Genomic DNA, 16,808 nt, shown 5'->3' with positions numbered 1-16,808 from the left:
TTTTGGCCTTGTTTGGGGGACTAACCTCCTCTTAGAAGCCAAAGCCCTATGTTTCTGAATAATAATAATAATAAGGCTTGTATTAAAACTATGCTCCCCATTTCTGATCCCTTTTAAAACCCATGTTCCCCAGAAGAAGCAGAGCTTTGTAATAAGAAAACCCTCTCAGAAAAGAGACACAAAAGTCACACAAAGAGACACACTTCCTTCCTTTTGGCCCAAGGAGCCTGGCTTCCTTTTCTCTCTGGAGCCTCAGGAAAGAAAGAGAAGCCTCTGTTCAACTGAGGCCTCAGAGAAGGTTCTGGAACATTGTTCCCCACAGTCACAAGCAGCAGAAAATGGCCTCCGGAACACAAAATGGCTGCTAGAATACAAAATGGCTGCCAGAACACAAAATGGCCACCAGAACACAAAATGGCTGCTAGAAGACAAAATGGCTACCAGAACACAAAATTGCTGCCGGAACACAAAATGTTTGCTGTACCACAAAATGGCTGCCAGAACACAAATTGGCTGCCAGAACACAAAATGGTCACTGGAACACAAAATGGCCGCTGGGACAAAAAATGGCTACTTCTGTCTGAGCGCTTGGCAGTTGTCAGTTGGAGGCCTTCAGGGAGAGAGAGACCGAGGGAAGAGTGGAAGGAGGTCCTGGAGGGAGGGGGCCTTGGGAGATATAGGGCCTTCCTGAGATATTCGGTGTTCACTTCTTAACAAAGGGGTTTCTGGCGTCATAAAGGATTTAGGGCAAACTGGACCTGAAAGGCAGTAGTAGCCTTTTCTCTTGCCAATGGGATTTAAAGTGTATTTCCTGGACTGGATCTCCCAGCATCCACATGGCCAGAGAGAGGAGGGGTCCTGCCTTGCAGTAAGGCCCCTCCAATCCTTCTGAACCAAGGACTACAACTCCCACATCTTCTTTCTTTCTTTCTTTCTTTCTTTCTTTCTTTCTTTCTTTCTTTCTCTCTCCCTAGCTGCCTTGTGTTAGTGGTGTTACTGGACTTGTTGTCGTTGTGTGCCTCCAAGTTGTTCCTGACCTATGCCGACCCTAAGGGAAGCTCTTCGCAGGCTTTTATTGGCAAGATTTGTCCAGAAGTGGTTTTGTAAGTGCCTCCCTCTGAGGCTGAGAGAGTGTAACTTGCCTAAGGTCATTCAGTGGGTTTCTGTGGCTAAGCAACCATTCGAACCCTGGGCTCCAGGGTCATAGTCCAATACTCCAGCCACTAAACCATGTTGGCTCTTTCTTGAGGCTTTGTCGTTTTTTGTGGAGTGGCTCTAAGTCATTGTCGACTTCTGGGGAGCCTCTGCTGGGGTTTTCTTGGCAAGAGCTGTTCAGAGGAGTTGCCATTGACTTCCCTGAAGCTGAGAGAGTGTGACTTCTTGCCCAATGGACCCAGCTGGTTTCATGGAGGAGTGGGGCACTGGACTCTGCCCTCCAGAGTTCTAACCCAACACATAAACCACTGCACCACGCTGTCTCCCATTCCCATGTACAACCTGAGAAATAATTGCACTTCTAATTTATGGCAACCCTAAGGCAACCTTATCATGAGGTTTCTTTGGCAGGTTTCTTCAGAGAGAGGTTGCCATTGCCATTCTCTGAGGCTGAGAAAGTGTGACTTCCCAAGGGCCGCCTAAGTCCAAAACACACTGCAGCAATAATCCAATCTGAGATTGCTTTAACTGCCCTAGCTGAGCTCAGTGCTAAGGAATTCTGGGAAATTTAGTTTTCTGAGACATTGAGCCTTCTCTGTCAGAGAGCTCTGGTGCCACAATAAACTCCAGTTCCCAGGATTCCCTAGCACTGGGCCAGGGAAGTTAAAGCGCTCTCAGACTGGACTATTGCTGCCGTGTGTTTTGGACCTTTCTTGGCCGCAAACTGTCCATAGCCTGCAATGCATCTCCTAATTCTGTTGGCAGTCCCTCCCTCCCAACACTTTCTCATTTCCCCCCAAAACCAGCGCAAAGCTGGCAGATGGAAAGAGGTTTTAAAGCAGCATTTAAATCTGCCATATTTGTTTTTAAAAGACTAAATGTCCCAAATGCTATTATCAGTTTTGTAGCTATTATTACAGAAAGACGTAGAATGCAAACTCAAGTACCTTTATTTTCTGGAGTGAGATGGGCTTTTCCAACTGACTCTCTGTGATGATCTCCGGTGGTCCAAGCAGCCAAACTGCGGCCCTGGAATAATAATAATAATAATAATAATAATAATAATAATAATTTTATACCCCTCTCTTCAGCCAAAAGGCTATCAGAGTGGATTACAAATTGTTAATTAGACATTTAGACATTATGGCTCTTAGCCCAGGAGACCATTAAATTCCTGAAATCACGCTGCCATCATCCAGTGAATTATAAAAGGGTTTCCCTTAACCTTCATTGGGACCATTTAAGGAACCTTATTTCTCCTTCTTTACTGATCTTCCCAAGCATCAACTGAGCCGAAAGACGTGTAAAAGGAGCGTCGAGTAGAAGATACTCCAAGGAGATATTTACTATAAATAACAAAATATAACTAAAATGTAAGTCATACAAGATATTAAGAATCTTGCAGGTTACAATATTTGTAAGTATATAATATACAATTCACACAAGCTTTTAAAATAATAAATAGACCTAAACATCCAATTCTGAGACTAACTTCCAAGATCCGCTCTTTAACTCTCTCTCTCTCGATCTCCAACCGACACAATTCCCCCAACTGTCTCTTGGTCTCTCAGGCCTTATATCTCCTTCTCACGGAAGCTTCCAGAAGAACCTTCATCTTGCTCTCTGATTGGTCAAGAGAGCCTTCCGTAGCAGTGATGTCATTCTGCATTTTCATAAACCTCCCTTTACTGCCTGAAGAAGACCTCCATTGACTGGAGCCCAGTCATTACACTTTCCCAAGGCAAGGCTTGCACCTATTTCCCAATGTTGTTCTTGGGGTCTGCCTTCCAGTTGTTTCCAGGTCTTATGGTGACTTTATGGGAGTCTCTGAAGGGGTTTTCTTGGCAGGTTTCTTCAGAGTGGGTTTCCCATGGCCATCCTCTGAGGCTGAGAGAGTGTGACTTGCTCAAGGCTTCAGTTCTTTTGGAAGCCTTTTTGCTTTATCTTCTAGAAGGAAGCTGAGGTGTTGCTTCTTCCATTGAAGAATGAGAGGAACCTTGTGGCATCCAAAAGGCTAACATTCTCTGGAGTTATGTCTGATAATATGAATATATAGGATTGCAATCCCTGTTCGTTTATTAAAAGGTTTATAGTGCACACCATATCATAGAATCTCATAGCTATGTCCCTTAATAGCAGTTAACCAAATTAAACAGTATATAAAACAAAAACATGGAACAAGCTAGACAAGAGGCCTCCAGGCTGCACCTGTCTCTTTTGCATTGGTGGCGGCAGTGGAGCTGCGGCTGTGAGGAGGCCAAGCCTCAGACACCTCTCCGCCGTCGCCGCCGGCAACTCCTGTGGTGGTGATGGTGATGGCGGAGAGGAGGCCAAGGAGAATGCCAGAGGCGTCCTTTCCGCCGCCGCCTTCGCGTGAGGGCCAGGTGCTGGGCTGGAGTCTTCTTGGCCTCCAACACCCAAACCTGGCACTTTTGTACTTGCGGTGGCAGCGAGGAGGCTGAGGAGGCATCTGGTGTTGCTGCTCCGCCACCTTGGGCTCCTCGTTGCCAAGGCCAGGGGAAAGGCGAGGTGTTTCTCCTGGAGGCCAAGTGTGCTGGCAGTGGAGCGAAGGCCGAGGAGTACTGCCAGAGGCCTCTTCGGCCCCCTCTCCACTGCCGCCATGGCGCACGGGCCATATGGGGCTATTGGAGGCCAAGAGGCTTCTGGGTCACCACCCGGCCCTTCAGCGGTCATGACAGTGGAGGCGTGCAGGCCGAGGTGGAGAGGAGGCCTCTGGCGCTGATCTTCTGCCTCCTCTTCACTGCCACCTCCGCAGAAGGGCCGGATGGTGGGCTGGAGCCCTCTTGGCCTCCAACATCCCCACGCGGCCTTTCCCCTGACCCATGTTCCCCAGAAGGAGCGGAGCTGTGTCTATTTGAAAAGACACACAAAACACACAAAAATAAACACACTTCCTTCCTTTTGGCCCAAGGAGCCTGGCTTCCTTATCTCTCTAAAGCCTCAGGAGAGAAAGAGAAGCCTCTGTTCAACTGAGGCCTCAGAGAAGGTTCTGGAACATTATTCACCACAGTCACAAGCAGCACAAAATGGTTGCCAGAACATAAGGAGGCAGGGACTGGGATTCCAGCCAATCAGGGCCAGGGACACAAAATGGCTGCCAGAAAACAAAATGGCCTCCGGAACAGAAAATGTGAGTCTGGGGCAGGGGGTGGGGTCTTCCAGGTCCTCTGCCCCCATTGGCCAGCCTCAAGAAGAGGAGGAGCTTCTGCTTCTCTATTTAGCTCTGCGTGCGGAAAAGTGACCGAGGAGAGAAGCAGAGTGTCAGAGGGAGAAAGAGACAGATAGAGAGACAGGAAGGAAGGAGGAGAGAGGAGTAGAGTGTAAGAGAGATAAAGAGACAGACAGGAAGGAAGGAAGGAGTGAAGCGACAGCAGAGGGACACGGCCTGGAACCACTAGGCTTCACTGATGCACTGAGATCTGGCTGGGCCTGGCTTGGGTCTACTGCTGCTGCTTTTCTTTGGCCACTGCCATTAAGGAGGGGTGGAAGGAGGCCCAGCAGTCCTTCTAGGCATGGCCCACTCTCTCTGAAGTCCCAAAGGGGATTCCAGTGCTTTTAATGGTGGCGCTCATGCTGTAGCAAAGATGATGATGATGATGATGATGATGATGATGATGATGATGATGATGATTTTATCAGGCCTAGGGGGGAGGATAGAGCTGCTGCCAGACCTTAATCATCATTAATGTCACCTTCCTGTGCCTTCTTGCTTTGCACCACTGTACTGGCCATGGCTCAGTGCTATGGAACTCTGGGAATGTTCTTTTGGTTTGGCATTTTAGGTGTTGTTAAGGTTTGGAAATACTGTTTGAGGACCCTTCCGACTTTGGGGCCCTTTGCTCCTCCATTATGGCTTCCCTGAAGGCCTCAAACTGACAACTGCCAAGCGCTGAGCCAGAGGCATCCATTTTGTGTTCCGGAGGCCATTTTGTGCTGCTTGTGACTGTGGGGAATAATGTTCCGGAACCTTCTCTGAGGCCTCAATTGAACAGAGGCGTCTCTTTCTCTCCTGAGGCTCCAGAGAGAGAAGGAGGCCAGGCTTCTTGGGCCAAAAGGAAGGAAGTGTGTCTCTTTGTGTGTCTTTTATGTCTCATTTCTGAGAGGTTTTTCTTATTACACAGCTCTGATCCTTCTGGGGAACATGGGTTTTAAAAGGGATCAGAAATGGGGAGGATACTTTTAATATAAGTGTTATTATTATTCTTCACAAACATGGGGCTTTGGCTTCTAAGAGGAGGCTTCTCCCCCAAAAAAGGCCAAAAGTGGCTCCTTTGGGAGGTTTTAAAAGTCTCCCCAGTTTCCTTATTAATAGATTTTGAGGCAAGAAGGAAGGAGACAGACCAGAATAACTCATATTACCAAGAATGAAACAAACAAACACAGAAACAAACAACAACAACAAGAATAATGATTAGACAGAAAAACAAACTGCTTATATTTTAAAAAAGCAAAACCATTTTTTACAGGATAAAAATTTGACTTGGGTGCCTCTATTCTTTTACAACCAACTTAGGCTGTATCTGCACTGCAGAAATAATCTGTTTCGAAACTGCTTTAACTTTCCTGGTTCCATCCTATGGAATCCTGGGATTTGTAGTTTGTTGTGGCATGAGAGCTCTCTGGCAGAGAAGGCTAATGTCCCAAAGGTAAAATCCCAGGATTCCATAGCACCGAGCAGTTAAAGCAGTGTCAAAGTGTCTTATTTCTAAGTGCGGATGCAGCCTTCTTGGGAAAGGGGCTGATGCTGGGGAAAAGAGGAGGAATGCAGAAGGAAAGGAGGACGGACGGACGGAGGGCCACCTGCAGCTGGACTGGCCTCCCTGAGCGGTCAAGACCTGACCTGTGTTGTGGACAATGGGCACTCTTAATATCAATATTAATATCTTTCACTATTGATTGTAATTAAGGAGGGGATCAGATTCCTCCTTTCAATAGCATCAGGAAAATGTTTAGGTGTTGTTAAGTTTGCAAATCCTGTTTGGGGTCCCTTCCGACTTTAGGGCCCTTTCATCCTCCATTTTGGGTTCCCTGAAGGCCTCAAACTGCCAACTGCCAAGCACTGAGGCAGAGGGAGCCATTTTGTGTCCTGGCGGCCATTTTGTGTCCCGGTGGACTTTTTCGTTTCTGTCAGCCATTTTGTGTTCTGGTGGACATTTTGTGCTGCTTGTGAATGTGGGGAATAATGTTCCGGAACATTCACTGAAGCCTCAGTTGAACATGTCAGGAAATGACATGGATGTGGCCACTAGGTGGCGCTGTTGTGCAAGTTATATACAGCTCTAGTGGCAGTTATATGTGTCAGCATTCGAACAGTGCATGATTGGAATGTTGATGCAACTGTCAACTGTCCTTTCTAACTGTCACTGAGAGACAGAGTGAGACAGTTGGTGTGTGAGAGCAACTGCCTCTCTGTGGATGGTGTTACTGTGGCTGCGTCACAGGTTGTGTTATTATTGTTGGTTGGTGTAAATAGTGTGTATTAGAGACAGTTGTCCAATACACTGTGTATATATATATATATATATATATATAGTAAATATTGCAAACGAAGATTAATGTCCTCATGAAGAGTGAAGGCTTGTTCTGTGGTTATTTCTCAAGCCTGGAGCTCATGTCCGTTTGCAGTGGTGAAGGAATATTTCCTTCTTGACCAGAATACCTTTGCAGACATCTCCACAGATTCCTTCTCCCTGGCGTCCTGTCGATGTGGTTCAACTCAGCAGGTGGTCGTGGTGGACAAAGCACGTCTTTCCACACGCCCCAACAGAACAGAGGTTCCTCTTTCTCTCTCTGAGGCTCCAGAGCGAGAAGGAGGCCAGGTTCCTTGGGCCAAAAAGAGGGTTGTGTGTCCCTTTGTGCCTCTGACCCTCCATTTTGGGGGGAAGGAAGGAAGGAAGGAAGGAAGGGGCCTTTGGGGGTCTGAGGAAGGGAGGCAGGACCAGTGGAGAGGCTGGGCTTTGGGGGCTGAGAGAGAGAGAGGTGGGGAAAGAGACCCTCCCTTTGGGCCCTAGCTGGGGAGGGTCCACGGCTCCTTGCCTCCCCCTTTGGGAAAGGAGACCCCCTCAGCCCCTGGACTAACTCCTGACACTCATTCCTAGGGCTGGGACTCAGAGGAGTTTCCTAGGCATTGTCACCTTCTGACCTCCATGGCCATTGGCACTGACCTTTTCCCATTGCCTTCCCTCCCTCAGCACTGTGGACCTCCTCCTCCTTCGCACTCACAGCAACCCTTCTCTACGGCTGAAGAGACGGCCTCTGACCCAGGAAAGCTCCGGCCATAAAGGACTGCAGAAGAGGCCTTTCTGGGGCTGAAGAAGTCAGTGTCTTTGTACTGAAGGTAGGCTTTTATTCCTGGAGCTGAAAAATGACCTTTGTTTAAATGTTTCAGTCCAGAATTGTATGGAAATGTTGCAGCTGAGAGAGTGAGCCCATGCTTTGCAGGCATAAAGCCCCAAATTCGCTCTCTAACAGCATTGTCTTCCCAGAAGGTGGAAGGGAGATTTCCAGACCTCAGACACACAGTGCGCAAGTGAGTCCTTTTTATGGGAACTGTGTGTGTATGTGTTGTTTACTAGAACTTTGTGAGATATTAGTTTCACTGGGTTTATAAAATGAATTTATATACGTCTTCACTTACCCCAAATGAGCATAATCCAGGGTGCAATATTCAAGTCATAAACCTATACATTTATAGATATTTGTTATATCAAGTGCAACGTATTCAGCAGTTTGCATCTTTTTAAAAAATATTCAAGGAAAAATGAAGAAATTGTGATTTGAACAATAGATCCATTCAGAAACAATGCACACAAATGTATATGCCTCAATTTCTATGTGGCTTTAGCAAGAAGAGGGAGGAGGTTCATACTTCATGCTCCTGCTATGACTGACATAGGAAACACAGCAGTTAAGCTTAGAAAAATAGTCTCATCTGCAAAAATAAAGTAATTATTTTGACCAGTGTTTAAATGGGGAGGGGGCCATGATGAGGGGAGGACATGGATTAGATCTGTAAGGTAATTCATGTCTCATCCAGCCCAAGAGCTAGAGCTTCTTCACCTGGGACATAAAGCAGGTCCTCCCCCTCCTCCTCTGTGTGAAAGAGAAGTCAAATTCTCATCAGTGATGATGACACAGCATGAAAAATTTGCATTCCTGAATTTAAAAATCTGAGGAGTCCTGAATCCTGTTGGTTAACTCTAGAGAGTAGACCCACTGAATCCACAAGTGACTGGTGAGTAAATATATAGATAAATCCAACTGAGGATACAGGCTAGGATTTAGGCCTGCATGTGGCTGGAACAGGATATTCCCAAGACAAGATGGACAGGCAACAGTGTGGAAAATGGGCACTCTCCACACTGGCAGAGACACTCTCAGAATTGTGACTTCTCTGCATGCAGAAGGCTGCCATGGGAATTGGGTGCTCCCTTTCCATCAGCTCAATCCTCTGGTGCCCCCTGATCCTGGGAGGAAGGCTGGATCCCATGGAAGGGGAGCAACCAGAGAAGAGAGAGCTCCTTTCCTGCCCTTCTTGACCAGGGGCCTCCCTGGAGAAGGGCCATTTGTAGACTCATTCCACCCAGAGAAACACTGGAGCATAGAGAGTTCTACTGGTTTGGCCACTGGGAGAATGAGGAACCACCAGGCCAGACAGCCTGACCCAGCAAAACCCTCTATGCTCCAGTGTTTCTCCGAGTGGAATCAGGCTACAACTGGCCATTCACTGACCCAGGTCCTACCATAGAGTTGTGGAAGGCATCCCACATGGCCATTCCATGCCTGGTGAGAGTGTTGGTGTGAGGTATTAGAGAAGCATCCAGCTGTGTTTCTGTAGTCAGAAGCAAAATGAAGAAATCTTCCTCTGAGGGCATTGTGGACCTCTGCAGGTTTCAGCAGATAATGCACTCATTTCACATCCAGCTATGAGGACATAGTCAGGACCCTTTCCAATTTCCCATCCCCTGATCTCTCACAAGGCATGGAGTAACTGTTGTGTAGGGGAGCTGCAGTGAGTCTGTGCTAGGTCCAGGGGGTTTTGTTTGGTGCAGAGGGAGGAAGGGGATGCTCACATCTACATCGGCCCAAAGGAGGCATATGTTACCTGGATATGTCATCAGCAGGATGCTGTTCTCTGTGTCTTTGACTGCTGCAGGGTTTCTTGCTAAACCAAGCCTTACCCTGGTCTCTTTTCTCAGGAACCTCATTGCGATCCCCTTGTACACAGCGTTGGGACGTTGTTTGCTGGAAGTGACCAAAGTGCAGGGCCACCAGGATCCCCCTGCCCACCTGATGGCCAACACAAAGGCCAAGCAGACGGGGCTGGGCTCCAACAAAAAGAGGCTGCCGAGGGTTAACAGCTCTTTGGTAAGTTGCCATCCTGACTGTTATTTTCATCTGTGTCTGGGCTGGATCATGAAAGCAAGCAGAGAAGATACTGTCCCAGTTTGGCAGAGAGAGTCCTGGTTAATCCTCTGTCTCCTCATTTTTTCAGGGGTTTAGGAAATGTCCTATTTCACTCTCCTCCTCCCATTTCCTCCTTTCTCCTCAGGTCAGTTCAGTTGTTGCAAAGTGTATTCCAGGTTCAAAAGAGTCTACAGCCCATCAATGCAAAAGAGGGGAGAGGGGAGGAGAGAAGGGGGCAGGGTCTTGCCCTTGCCAGGAGTCTGAGCCAAAAGCAAAATGCTGTACCCTTTCTCGCTTGTGTGATCTTTATCATTAACAACTTTGGCCATCTTGACCCACTTCTGGTGTTGCTTGTCCACATGTGTGTTGCTTTCCCCATCTGTGAAATGCTGGATGATATGGAAGAATATCTCTGGACTTAAATTGAGGGTGGGCCCAGTGACCCTCAAGCCCAGAGTACTCCCCAGAACTGTTTATTAAAAATGAAATTTGCCTCTGAAATTAGGTGAAATATGGCTAAATGAAAACTAATATACATGTTGGAATAGCCAGTATGTTAATCAATCAATAATATTCCAGAAATGGCCGAAATTATATTGTTTATCATATTGTATATTATATTGAAAGGATTCGAGACAAACTGGATGTCAAAGGCTGTAGCTTTTTGCTTTCTTGCAGAATTTAAAGTTTATTTCCTGGACTGAATTCTGAAGTGTTGAAATAATATTTGCGATGCACCATGTGCTTTCCTCCCCTTTTGTTTAGTCACTCTCTGGATCAGGGCTATTTTCTATTGCAGGTGACCTTTGCAGATGTGGCTGTATATTTCACTGAGGAGGAATGGAAACTGTTAACGAAGAAACAGATACTGATGTACAGTTATGTGATGATGGAGAATTATGGAAATGTAGCCTCTGTGGGTAAGGAACCTGAATCCATTTCACTTCCTTTGAAGACTGAGGGCCCTTTCATAATTCACTGTCAGAGTGCTATGATTCCACTTTAGAATTATAAAATCAAAGAGTTGAAATAGACCACAAGGAGCATCCGGTTCAATCTTCTGCCATGCAGGAATAGACATTCAAAGCACCCCCAAGAGATGGCCATCCAGCCTCTGTTTAAAGACCTCCAAAGAAAGCTCCACCAAACTCTGAGGGAGTATATTCCACTTTTGAAGAGCTCTTACTATCAGGAAGTTCCTCCTAAGGTTTAAGTGGAATCTCTTGTCCCTGTGGCTTGCATCCATTGTTCCATGTCCATTAATTTGAAAATAATAATAATAATAATAATAATAATAATAATAATAAAAAACCATAATGCGATGCCACCATGCTCTGATGGAGTATATTCCACTGTTGAATATCTCTTATTGTCAGGAAGTTCCTCCTAATATTTTGGTGGAACCTTTTTTCCTGTGGCTTGTGTGATCGAGTTTGGATTTATATAAATTTTGGGTACCAAGCGATCAAAAATCATGACCCCTGACTGACCCCATCACAGCCGCCATTATCCCAAAAGCGAGCTGACCACGTAGCCAGACAAGCCTAGTAGGCCATGGCTAAAGCAGAAAGGTAGATTTAAACCTTTAAAACCAGTTCTGGGAGTTGCCATTGTCACAGGCAACATGAATGAGGACAAAGGAAGTTTGCCTCACCTATTGATGGTATTAAGTACCCAGCCATCTACATAGTAGTCTTCTCCCAAAGAAGTGGCAGAGCCTTTTGTGTATCCATTGTTTAACTTTAGTCTTAGTCAATAGATAGCCATGAAGACCTTTGTTCTGCAGGTAGCTATAGCCTGAGGATACGTTTTGCAGTATAAATAAGACCCAGATTCCAGCCCTCCTTTGGGCTTTGTGAGCTACAGTTCCAAACCTCAACTCTGTCGAGCAATCGCTCCGGAGCTCTCTTGGGCACTGTGCCCTGCTGAAATCACTTGGGCAAGCCAAAGCCCACTGTCTCTTTCGGGCCTCTTGTTAGCTTAGCCCGCTGGAACTTAGCGCCTAGCCATCGCGGTTGCCGCTTGCTTTCTGTTCCCCGCTGCCGTGTTCACTTACCAACATCCCTCACATCTGTCGCTTGGAGAAGACTCCTAAGGTAAATATTTCAACGGTGCCTCTATCCTTTCTCCTTTACCCCCAACTCTTCCCCTCCCTTGCTTTAGCATTGAATGTGCGTGTGCGTGTGTGATCCCTTTTTGGTTGTGTGGCTTTGGCTGTGTCCAGCTTCTAAACATCTGTTTGAATTGTGGTGCCCAGAACTGGACACAGAATCATTGCAAGTGAGCCCTGACCAAAACAGAATAGAGTGGAACTATTACTTCCCTTGATCTTGACACTATACTCCTATTGATACAGCCTAGGATCACATTGGCCTTTTTAGCTGCTGCATCACACTGTTGACACATGTTCAACTTGTGCTCTACTACCATTCCTAGTTCCCTTTCACATGTAATTTAATGGTCATAACAACTTCCTGTGGAATCGTGGAATTTCTAGTTTTAGTGAGGCACTATTGTTCTCCACTTTGTAAAGATTCTCAATATCCAATCCTAAACTGCCAATTCTGGAATTTTGTGGTAAGGAGCCATGGAGATTAATGCTTTTTGCCCCTAAATGGTCCTCAGCCCATTCCTGAGCAAGTTTCCTGGCTTTTGTGGCCCCTCTTCCAGCCTTTTGGGGCTCTGGAGAGGCTTCATGGGAAAAAGGCCTCCCTTGGCCCTGCAATGGATCAGAGAGGGCCCAACAGTGGCAAAATGGCCTCCACTTCCACAAAGGGATGCTGTGGGATATTGAGGGGCAAAACATTATACCATATTTTTAGGCAACACAATTTGGGGTTTCCCCTGAGATCCCCTGGGGTCCAATGTGACCACCCCACTTCCCAACAGTAGTTCATCCCTGTCTTAGAGATGCCTTAAGGTTGTTTTAAGGCTCATCCCTCACACTTGACCCTCACTAATATCAGAAACCAGGTCCCAGACTCCTTGTTCTGCCTTTCCTAATGCATTAGTTGTATAATGATTGTCTTGCCTTTCTCAAGAAATGAGCCTCAAAGTGTCCCTTTTGTGCATCACACTCTGTGGGTGTGTGTCTGTGATAGAGAGATGGAGGCAATGTGAAAAACAGAAAGGCAGGGAAGAGATGCTGAAGGTCAAATGGTAAAGCAGTGCAGATGGGCAAGAGGCAGGGTTGGAGAGCAGAGGGAGAAAAGGAAGGGGATCAGGCCTCTGGGATCCAGGAGGGGAAGGCAGGAGCAAAGCCAGGATCGCCTAGCTTGAAAAACACACAAAGCATCACAAGAAGTAATTTGTATTGTAGCAATAAGGGTAAACATCAATCCATAAAATGAAATCCTAAACCTGGCAGGTAAAAATTGTCCCAAGTAACTTTGAGAAATATAGACTTAAAATAGTAGCTTTGGCACGGTTGCTTAGAAAGTTGTATCCTAATCGAGTATCTCCCAAGCTGAGTTATATAACCTTTCAAGCAGAATACAAGCTGCACATGGCGTGTTTATAGTGTTTATAGTGGCAACCCACTCATTAACTTCAAACTTCTAAAAGGATTCATATAAAACAGAACAGTCAAATGGATATAGTGCAGAAAACACCATATACAATCCTATTAATTCCAAAATGGAAGTTGTATAAAAATGTAATAGCCTGACTCTGGGTCATAATTATTTCAAGATATTACATGGGTGTTTCTACATCTGTTCCAAAAAAAATCTGCTACAAATAATCGCAGATGCACAATATCTGGCAACTTTAACAGTTACCTGCTCCTAATAATACAATTATTTGCAAGCTCTCCTCTCCGACTTCCATCAACTTCACCATCCATTGTACACACAACTCTAATGCACACCAATCCACATGTGAGCTGTATACTGTATTGGTTGTGAGTCATCTCCTGGTGCCACACAGCATGAAGGGACCTCTGCACTTAGCTTGCATCATGCCTTGGTCTCTGACTCAGGACTTTATGGCAGTCTCACAGGATATGATGCCACTTGCCAATCAAACTATTTCTCCATATGTTTAATAGAATATTTTTGCAACATTCCTTTTTCTCACTATCTTCTTCCAGTGATTCCCTTAAGTCCCCCTCCAATCTCTTCTTTGTTAACTCCTATAAATAAGGATACAATTATTCCATGGATTTAGGGGCATAAGTAGTACGGTCATGCTTGGGTTACTAACAGAAACTCTCTTAATTTAATCTCTAATAAGGAGGGGTTAATGAGGGCTAAATCATGGGTAACACCCTCCTCTCTTAACACTGATTTTCAGTCTTATCTGTCACTGTGCTTCTTTACAGAAAAATATTTGAGTCATGAGAGAATCCACACAGGAAAGAAGTCACATAAATGCCAGCATTGTGGGAGACATTTTGCTTACAAGTCAATCCTTGTCATGCATCGAAGGGTCCATACAGGAGAGAAGCCATACAAATGCCAGCATTGTGGGAAATGTTTTTCTATGAAGTCAGACCTAGTGAAACATCAGAGAGTCCACACAGGAGAGGAGCCATACAAATGCCAGCATTGTGGGAAATGTTTTTCTCAGAAGTCACACCTAGTGAAACATCAAAGAGTCCACACAGGAGAGAAGCCATACAAATGCCAGCATTGTGGGAAATGTTTTTCTATGAAGTCAGACCTAGTGAAACATCAGAGAGTCCATACAGGAGAGAAGCCATACAAATGCCAGCATTGTGGGAAATGTTTTTATATGAAGTCAGTCCTAGTGACACATCAGGGAGTCCACACAGGAGAGAGGCCATACAAATGCCAGCATTGTGAGAAATGTTTTACTTCGAAGTCACACCAAGTGAGACATCAAAGAATCCACACTGGACAGAAGCCATAAAAATGCCAGCAGTGAACTAACATTATTTTTGTCAATAAGGAATACAAAATATATATTTGCAGTCCTGCTGTGCTAAGAAAAGGCCCTTGTGATTTTTCTGTCCATATGTCTGTTTATGTTTTAAAATTGTATTTTGTTAGATTTAGGTTTTAATTGCTAATAGGATAGATAATTGTTTCGGGTTGTAACTTTGGCTGGGGATTGTGGTTCGTGGTATAAGTTAGCTAAATGGGGGGCTGGGATTTGTTGCAGTTGGTTAGAATAGTTTTGGGAATGATAGCGTTTGGAATTTGTGGGATGTTGGCTGAAGAAAGTGGAGGCTGATATTAACAGGAAGGTGGCTAGTTTCTGGGAATGGCAAAGGGGGGCTTGTTACCTGTGGGGCCTAGACTGTGGGAATTGAAGGTGGGGGCTAGGTTTTAAGAGGGTGGAGTTTTAGGTTTGGGGGTTTTAATGTATTGTTTGGATTGGAGTGGGCAGTTCTGACGTAAACGCTGAATTTCTGACTATGTGTTCGCAATAAAATTCTTTGTTGTTTCAACAGACTGGACTCATTGGTGTACAGAAGTTCTGCATTTGCCCAAAATGTACCCTTTCTTCTCTCCTCAGCCATCATCTCCATTCCCAGCTATAAGAACAGCAGAGGCAAACACACATACATTTATATATATGTATATATATGTGTGTGTGTGTGTGTGTGTGTGTGTGTGTGTATTATATCTACAGACATACAGTATACATAGACTTTATTTCCAATGCAGAGCCTTCCTTTCTTGCCTTTCCTGGGCTCCTTTGTGGCCTCTTCGAAGTGTCCTCAAAATAAGGAAGGAAGGGGAGGTCACTGAACCCCCGGCACACTCCTTACCTTCCCTCAAAGGCCGCCAATGGAATAAACAGCAGGAGCAGTAAAGCCCTGGTGATCTCTGCGCATGACCAGAAGGGGTCTTTGGATGTATGTGCGCATGCACAGTCTCAGCCCTAAAGCCATTGCTGCCCTCACACTCTGTTCTGAGGGAAGGAAGGATGGAAATGGGGGGAAACCGTTGTTTGTTCAGAGGAATGGCTGGAATGTCTTCTGGGGGGGCTTGGGGATTATAAGAAGAAGGAATCTCCTCTTCTCCCCCCAACCAAAACGCAGGGGGCCTGCCAGGTCTCCTCTCACTCTTTCATTCCTTGCCCCCTCCTCGGGGGATTCCTTGGGGCCCTGGTACTTGGGGGTTATCATGAGAAGAGAGGGAAGGGGGAACATTGGAGACAGGCATGACCATGGAGGGGGGTCCAAAGATAAAAAGGGCTTTGAGGAGCCCCCTCCGTCCTGGAAAGTGGGGCAGAGGAGAGTCCCTCCCTTCTGATGCCTCATTTGGAGAAGATTTTTGTGCCAAATAAAGAGCACTACACAGCATAGGCTTCAATAGCATTGGAAAAAACATTATTTGGGGGGGGGGGTTTCTCTGGGGTCTTGGGGGGAGGAGGGGGGGAATCTGGGACCTGACTCAGGCACTCCCCCCCAGAACCCATTATTAGAGCCTTCCACAGCTCACTGTGATGCTTTAAATGACCATTTTGCAAATAAAATCTCTCAGATAAGAGCCAACTTGGATGCTGACATTATTGCTGATGCTATAGGTGAGGTGTCCAGTGACTCTGTGAATGGGATCATCCTGGATGAATTTAAATCTGTGAGTACTGAAGACATGGACAAGATCCTTGGAAGTGTGAAGAAGACAACTTGCCCTCTCAACCCTTGCCCTTCATGGCTAGTCATCCAAGGAGGAGATGCACTTAGGACTCACCTGAGATATATCATAGATGCATCTCTGAGGGAGGGCTATTTTCCATCTTCCATAAATGAAGCGGTGGTACAGCCGCTTCTGAAAAAGCCCTCCCTAAATCCCTTGGACATGAACAAATACAGACCGGTCTCCCATCTTCCATTTCTAAACAAGGTGATTGAGAAAGCTGTCGCTCTTCAACTCCACGTGGTCTTGGATGAAACAGATTATCTAGACCCATTTCAAATTGGCTTCAGGATGGGATACCGAGTCGAGACTGTTATGGTCGCCTTAGTAGATTATCTCCGCTTGAGTATGGACAGGGGAAGTGCAACCCTGCTGGTGCTTTTGGATCTCTCAGGGTCCTTCGATACCATCAACCATGGCATCTTTCTTGAACGTCTGAAGGAATTGGGGACGAGGAGGCAATGCATTGGTCCTATCTCTTGGGCAGATTCTAGATGGAGATTCTTGGGGATAGTTGGTCCTCTAAGAGGGAGCTTAAATCTGATGTTCCTTAGGACACATAAACATGAAGCTGCTGGGAGAGATCATCTGGAGACATGGCATTGGATGTTATCA

General features: G+C 45.9%; 1 protein-coding gene across 1 annotated transcript in view; it reads left to right on the top strand.

The window, feature by feature from the left end:
- Positions 1 to 16,808, top strand: part of LOC149301623 (uncharacterized) — a 239,280-nt gene that overhangs the window by 189,053 nt on the left and 33,419 nt on the right. The window contains exon 3 of the mRNA XM_089484328.1: positions 13,946 to 14,373. Coding sequence (XP_089340454.1) covers positions 13,946 to 14,373 — 428 coding nt within the window. The remainder of the gene's footprint in view (positions 1 to 13,945; positions 14,374 to 16,808) is intronic.

Source organism: Sceloporus occidentalis, unplaced genomic scaffold (genome assembly GCF_023333645.1).
Source record: "Sceloporus occidentalis isolate IW3139 unplaced genomic scaffold, rSceOcc1.0.p SCAF_21, whole genome shotgun sequence".
Lineage (NCBI taxonomy): Eukaryota > Metazoa > Chordata > Lepidosauria > Squamata > Phrynosomatidae > Sceloporus > Sceloporus occidentalis.
This window is presented reverse-complemented; position numbering and strand designations above follow the sequence as displayed.